We start from the raw sequence: 7,662 nt of genomic DNA, 5'->3' as shown, positions 1-7,662 counted from the left end.
GGATAAATGGATGGATAGAAGGAAGAAAAGAAGGCAGAAAGGATGAAAGGAAGAAAGGAAGGATGGAAGAACAAAGGAATGATGGATGGAAAGAAGGAAGGAAGAAACATAGCAAGAAAGGAAAGGAGAGAAGGAAGGAAGAAAAAGAAAGGATGAAAGGAAGGATGAAGGATAGACGGAAGAAAGAGAGAAAGGAAGGAAGGATTGAAGGAAGGAAGGATGGATAAATGGATGGATAGATAGCGGGAAGGAAGGAAGGAATGGTGGACAGAATAAAGGAAGGAAGGAAGAAAGGAAGGATGGAAGGAAGGAAGAAAGAAAGGATTGAGTGATGGATGGGATGAAGCAAGGAAGGAAGGATTGATGGAAAGAAGGGAGGGAGGATAGAAGGAAGGAAAGAAGGAAGGAAGGAAGGAAGGATGGAAGGAAGGTTGGATAGATGGCAGGAAGAAAGGAAGGAAGGAAGAAACAAAGCAAGCAAGAAAGAAGGGATGGAAGGAAGGAAAGAAGTAAGAGAAAGAGAAAGAAAGAAAGGAAGGAAGGAAGGAAGGAAGGAAGAAAGGAAGAAAGAAAAAGAATGTAAGGAAGGATGGATGAAAGGAAGAAAGGAATGATGGATGGAAGGAATCCTATATAATAAAAGAGTAATATGCAAATTAACCATCACTCCGCTACACCCACAAGCCACTCCCACAAGCCAATCAGGAGCGAATATGCAAATAAACCCAACCAAGATGGCTACCGCCACAGAGAGCAGGAGGGAGGCTTGGGTTTCCCCGGCGATGGAGGAAGCCAAGCTTTCCACCTGCCCTTGCCGGCCTAGGACTCCACTCAAGGCTACAAAGTTTCAATGATAGAAGATACATAAACCCAAACAGAAATGGCGCCAGCCAAGGAGCTGGAAAGAGCAGGAGGCTAGGGTTGCCCCCTGGAGATGGAGGAAGCCAAGCTTTCCGCACACCCTGGCTGGCCCAGGCCTCCGCTTAAGGCTACAAAGTTTCAATTATAGAAGATACATAAATCCCCCCAAAAATGGCTGCCACCATGGAGCAAGCAGAAGGCTTGGCTCCGCTCCAGGCTACAAAGTTTCAATTATAGAAGATAAATAAACCCCAGACACCAGGGCCTCCGCTTGGGTCACCAGGGGGAGTGGCTGGCCTTCAAACCACCACAAGACCCTCACCCAGGTCACCACATGCCCCAAGGGGACCCCCACCCTGATCCGGGACACCCTTCAGGGCAAACCAGCTGGCCCCCACCCATGTACCAGGCCTCTATCCTATCTAATAAAAGAGTAATATGCAGATTGACCATCACTCCAACACACAAGATGGCTGCCCCCATGTGGTCAAAGATCCTGGCCCCATGTGGACACAAGATGGCCACCACAAGATGGCCTGCAAGGGAGAGCAGTTGTGGGCGATCAGGCCAGCAGAGGAGGGCAGTTGGGAGGGACCAGGCCTGCAAGGGAGGGCAGTTTGGGGCGATCAAGCCTGCTGGGGAGGGCAGTTAGGGGTGACCAAGCCGGCAGAGGAGGGAAGTTGGGGGTAACCAGGCCTGCAGGGAAAGGCAGTTGGGAGGGACCCAGGCCTGCAGGGTAGAGCAGTTGGGGGGGACCAGGCCTGCAGGGGAGGGCAGTTAGGGGTGACCAGGCCTGCAGGGGAGGGCAGTTAGGGGTGACCAGGCCTGCAGGGGAGGGCAGTTAGGGGCAAACAGGCTGGCAGGGGAGCAGTTAGGCATCAATCAGGCTGGCAGGGGAGTGGGTAGGGGGTGATCAGGCTGGCAGGCAGAAGCGGTTAGGGGCAATCAGGAAGGCAGGCAGGCGAGCAGTTGGGAGCCAGCAGTCCTGGATTGTGAGAGGGCTGTCCAACTGCCCGTTTAGGCCCTATCCCAGGATCGGGCCTAAACAGGCAGTTGGACATCCATCGAGGGGTCCCAGATTTAAGAGGGTGCAGGCTGGGCTGAGGGACACCCTCCTCCCCCATGCATGAATTTCATGCACCGGGTCTCTAGTAAAGGAATAAAGGAAGGAGTGATTAACAGGAGGAAGTAAAAAAAGGAGGAAAGGAAGGAAGGATGAAAGGAAGGAAGGAAGAGAGGATGGAAAGAAGAAAGGACAGAAGAAAGGAAGGACTGATGGATGAATGGATGAAAGGATGGATGGATGGATGGATGGGTGGATGGAAGGAAGGAATTATGAATGGAAGGAAGAAATAAAGGATGGAAGGAAGGAAGGAAGGAAGAAAGGAAAGAAAGAAAGAAAGAAAGAAAGAAAGAAAGAAAGAAAGAAAGAAAGAAAGAAAGAAAGAAAGAAGGAAGAAAGAAAGGGTGGGTGGAAGGAAGGAATGATTGATGGAAAGTATAGAGGAAGAAAGGATGGATGGATAGATGGATGGAAGGAAGGGTGGGTGGAAAGAAGGATGGAAGGAAGGAAGAATGGATGGTTGGATGCATGGGTGGATAGATGGATGGAAGTAAGGAAGGAAGGAGAGAGAAAGAAAGAAAAAGAAAAAATGGAAGGAAGGAATGATGGAAGGGTGGAAATAAGGAAGGAAGGATGGAAGAGGGGAAGGAATGATAGGTGGAAGGAAGAAAGAATGAAAGGAAGGAAGGAAGGAAGGAAGGAAGAAAGGAAAGAAGGAAGGAGAGAAGGTATAAAGGATGGAAAGAAGGAAGGAAGGAAGGAAGACAAAAAAGAAGGAAGGAAGAAAGGAAGGAAGGAAGGAAGGGTGGCCTGGGTTCACCTTTCCTGTAAGACCATTGATGACAGTTAACCTGTTCACAGAGCAAATAAAACAGTTAAATAAAGTGACGCCCCCTTCTCCCCTCCCCCCCCCCCCCCCCCCCCCCGCTCCAAGAAATCTCAGGGCTTTCCTAACCAGGGAGAAAATAAAGCCCAATCTTTACCCAAACAATACGAAAAGGCAGAGGAGGACGTCTCAGAGGTACAAACGGTAGTCCCTGCCAAGCAGTAACAGAAATAAGGAAACCTCACATTCTCATGTTTCCATGGCTCCCAGGCTGGTCTGCAGGCCTGTGACAGTTAGTCTTCTTAAAGGGCCAGAGTCCGGGAGCAGGTCTTCAAGAGGTGAAGTCTTGCCCTGGCTGGTTTGGCTGAGTGGATAGAGCGTTGGCCTGGGGACTGAAGGTCCCGGTTTCTATTCTGCTCAAGGGCACATGCCTGGGTTGTGAGCTGGATCCCCAGTGTGGGGCATGCAGAAGGCAGCCAATCCATGATTCTCTCTCATCATTGATGTTTCTCTCTCCCCCTCTCGCTTCCTCTCTGAAATCAATAACAATATATTTTTAAAAAGAGTTAAAGTCCTTCTACAATGAAAATGTCCTTGTTGAGGTCTCAGAGCAGATAGGCACTGTGATTCCTCAGAGTCTTGAGTAGAAAGCCTGGAGGAAGGGGAAGGTGAGGGGAGAAAGTGTGTCCTGATGGGAGCCAGGGCCAGGCCACGGGGCGGCCTCCCTGAGCGGGCCTTGGCCCATGAGGGTGGGGGAAGCTGACCTGTGTCCTCTGGGGCGCCTCGGTTCTGTTCCACATGCAGAGCTCCCCTTCCTCCCCCCTCTCCTCTACCTTAAATACGGCCATCACCGGACTCTGCTCCCACTTGCACCTGCTGGTGCCAGGAGGCACGCTGTGCGCCAGGCGCGGTCCCTGCTCGGCCTCCCTCAGCTAGTGCTGTCACCAGGCACCCCTCCCTGCCTGGGGCCCCCGGCAAGGGGCCCGGCACTGCCCCACGCTGGCCCCGAGCCCAAAGGCCACATGGCAGCCTCTGGCTCCTGGGCACCATGGGAGGATTCCCGGGAGGAGGAGGAGGAGGAGAGAAATGCCACCGCCCTCGGCCCCCTCGCTGTGCTGCACCCGCGGGAAATGCGCGGGACACCTTCTCCTGCCTGATTCCTGTGAAACAAGAATCCAGTGAGGCCCTTACACAGTCATTCCCAAAGAGCCCTGGACAGGGGCTTGGAACTCTCTTCCCCGCTTCCCAGAGCAGACCCGCCCTGGTGGCCGCCTCACCTTCTGCGTCTCAACCCTCATGACCTGTCCCCTTTCTCTCTGGTGACACTGAGGGCGAAGAGGGGACAACAGACCTCTTGCCACAGCCCAGCGGTTCCGTCATTCCCACGCGTGACCAGCAGGAGGCAGGCGCGCCGTCCTCAGCAGGGTATCAGTTTCCAGAAACCGGTCCTCATCAGAAGCATGTCTACCAGGAGCTTCCTTGTTCAAACAACCAGAGGTTTCACTCTCTATAGAACACACACCCTCTTTCAAACCTGGCTCAGTGGATAGATCATCGCCACACGGCGTGAAGGGTTCCGGGTTTGACTCTGGTCAAGGGCATATACCTTGGTTGTGGGCTCAATCCCCAGTAGGAGGCGATCAGGAGGCAGCTGATGGGTGTTTCTCTCTCACGGATGTTTCTAGCTCTCTATCCCTCTCCTTCCTATCTGTAAAATCCATGAAAATATATATATTTTTAAATGAGACCGACTACAGGTGTTTACCTGGGAACCACTTCCCAGCCATTCCAGACCTGCATGGAGAGTGGGTAAGACTCCGCCCAAGGCCAGCCCTGACCATCCATGGGATGCAGAGGCTCCTTTCAAACCCGTGGGAAGGGAGCCGTGGTCTCTCACTCAGTGCAGAGGCTTTGACTTCCTCCCAGATCTAAGGACAGTGTGCATATCATGGCAGGCAGCGAAGGGACATTTCCTAAAGAATGCTTCTACCACCTCACACTCGCTTCCTCAGAGGGAAAGGGAAGAATCCGTTGCCCACAGATCGGATTCAAAGCCGAGAGGCAAAGGATCCATTGACCATTCTAGGTCACAGGCACTGTCTTCGGAACACATATTTGAATAGCTCATAGACTTTTGCCCCAGGTCAATTTTTTTCAAACACTGTGCTCTCAGAGACTTAAATACTCTTTGAGAAGAAGCTCATTTCAGCCTAGATCAGGGGTGGGCAAACTTTTTTACTGGAGGGCCACAATGGGTTCTTAAACTGGACTGGAGGGCCAGAACAAAAGCATGGATGGAGTGTTTGTGTGAACTAATATAAATTCAAAGTAAAGGAGCGGAGGGGAGAGCAAGAGAACTGGATAGAACAGCCAGATCCGGCCCGCGGGCCGTCGTTTGCCCACGGCTGGCCTAGATGGTGTGGTTCTGTACTTGAGCATCGACCTAGGAACCAGAAGGTCTCAGTTTGCTTCCTGACTGGGGACTTGATCCCCAGTGGGGATGTGTAAGAGGCAGCCAATCGATGATTGTTTCTCATCATTGATGTTTCTATCTCTCTCTCCCTCTCCCTTCTGCTCTGAAATCAAGGAATTTTTTTTTTAAAAGAGAGCTCCCCTCTCTTAAAAAAAAATTAAGACTTAAGAGTAGAGTGAACATCTTATCCTAATATATAAAAACCCTGAGTCTGTCACCACCAGAGGCTCGACCAAACAGAAGTCAGTCCTGCAGTCAGCACTGGGTTACCGTGGCGACCCAGCACTAACTGCTGCAGCTGCAAGCATGGTGACCCAGCACTGAGTGCTGAGGGGGCTGCAATTCAGGCCGGGGAGAGAGGCCTGAAGAGAGAAGCAGGTTCTGATTTGTAGCCTGTATGGCAGCTGTTGATCAGCACTTGCCTCTCTCTTTCTCTCCCGGCCTCCACGGGGTCTGCTGATCAGCACTGCCTTTCTGATGAGGCCCTGTTGACAGGCCCAGAGACTCTGATTGGCATAGAAACCAACCAATCAGAACCACATCTGGGTGAACTGTGAGTAGCCAATGGCTGCCTAGGAGGTGGAGCTTTAAATGCTAACTGGCATAGAAACCGACCAATCCGAACCAAATTGGCTGGCAGAGGAGGGCAGTTGGGGGCAAGATCAGGCCTGCAGGGAGGGCAGTTGGGGGCAATATCAGTCCAGGAGGGGAGAGCAGTTAGAGGTGATCAGGCAGGCCGAAGTATTTAGGGGAGATCATGCAGCCAGCCAGCGGTCCCAGACTGTGACAGGGATGTCCCATTGGAGAGGGTGAAGTCTTGACTGAGGAACCCCCCTCCGTGCACAAATTTTGTGCAACGGGCCACTAGTGCAAAAATGAATAAATACATAAAAGTGTAGAATTACTTTTGAAGCATTGAAAAATTCTGGTAAGTATTTGATGGTCATAAGAAATAGTTGTTAACGCTAAAGGTGTACTATGGTTATGCAAGGAAATGTCCCTTTATTAGAGAATAATTTTGAAGTGCATAGGGATGAAGGAACATGATGTCTGGGGTTTGCATTAAACTTCTTCAGAGAAAGAATCATGGAGGAAAAGAAGGGAAGGAAGGAGAGAGCAAGCACATATGACAAAATCGTTGAGTCTGGTAATGGAAGGGGGATTCCTTCTGCTACTCTGCTTTTGCACATGTGGGGAAATTGCATGTGGTGGAGAGGTGTTAGGGCCATGGAAGGTCAGGCTGGTTGTTTTGGTGGGAGTTTGAGAGGGAGCTGGGAGAATCCCAGTAGCCCACATTTCCACACAGCAGGTGTATAGCATTGATTATTTACTCAGTAATAATTAAAATCCAGATTCAGTAAGACAGGTGGACAATGGTTTGGAGGTGTGTTTTTGGAATTATTTTAATGAAAGTTCCTTAACCAATCAATGAGCCCAATTTGGATAGAGAAGCAAATGGCCACTTCCTGGTGGAAATGACCTTTGGCCTTGGAACTATTTCCTAGAGCATCCTGATAGTACTTTACCCCCATAAACTGCTCATCATGGATTTGCAAAGCTATGCAACTGGGAATTTCACTCCTGCGAGACTTCGGGGTACACTTGGTTGTCGGGAGCCAGCTGGAAAGAGATGGTAAGCAGCCCACTCAACAGCAACAGGAATGCAGCCAGAAACGCCACGGGCACGCTGCTGCCGATCTCCTGCCAGTCCGGCCTGAAGGGGATGTGGAGGGATGGCGGGAAGCGTATGCCCTCTTCACTTATCACAGCGTGGTAATTCCACATCACGGCAATGAGGATAAATATGCCACCAATGATGCTCAGGACTCCAGAAGCGAAGAACAGATTGCAGGTGGTGTCCTTCTGAAGCTCTCCCGCGTACACTCTGCGCAGGCCCATGATCGTGAGCACTTTCCCCAGGAGTGCAAGGAGGCTGGCGGCCAGCAGCAGGTGCTGACCGATGCGGATATCCAGCGGCAGGTAGGTGTCACTGTAGGTGTAGCGGTGACACGCTATGGGTCTGCTGTGGAGGCTGTAGGGCTGGTAAAAGCAGACCTTCCACATCCCCACGCAGGCCAGACCTCGGGAGGGGGCGGCGCTGCTCTCTATGTACCATACCCTCCATTTGGCCAGGCCCATGCAAACCATGGAGAACATCCATCCCAGGGTGTTGAGGGCGAAACTCGCTGCCTGGCAATTGGGGTGGACGTAAAAGCCCATGGCTCTGTATCCAGGAGATCTGCAAACCAATAGAGGGTGTCATGAGGATGGGACCCACGGCCTGGACCTGCCCCCCGGGGTGAGTGGCACTATATTGGAGAGGGAAATGCCATATTCCAGAATGGAGACACGTGACCCCCATGCTCTGCTGGCGAAGGGTCCTTGGGCAAGATTTACTGAAAGCCTTAAAGTATACAGACTTTCACCCTGCAGGACAGG

At 51.5% G+C, this 7,662-nt stretch overlaps 1 protein-coding gene across 1 annotated transcript; it reads right to left on the bottom strand.

The window, feature by feature from the left end:
• Positions 1-6,798: 6,798 nt before the first annotated feature.
• LOC308239476 (claudin-34-like) lies at positions 6,799-7,443 on the bottom strand (the record flags this gene model as incomplete). Its single annotated transcript, XM_080652279.1, has 1 exon — positions 6,799-7,443. One exon carries the CDS (start codon positions 7,441-7,443, stop codon positions 6,799-6,801), a length of 645 nt encoding a protein of 214 aa, XP_080508405.1.
• Between the last annotated feature and the right edge of the window lie 219 nt (positions 7,444-7,662).

The sequence above is a fragment of the Plecotus auritus genome (genome assembly GCF_963455305.1).
Source record: "Plecotus auritus genome assembly, chromosome: X".
In the NCBI taxonomy this organism is placed as follows: domain Eukaryota; kingdom Metazoa; phylum Chordata; class Mammalia; order Chiroptera; family Vespertilionidae; genus Plecotus; species Plecotus auritus.
This window is presented reverse-complemented; position numbering and strand designations above follow the sequence as displayed.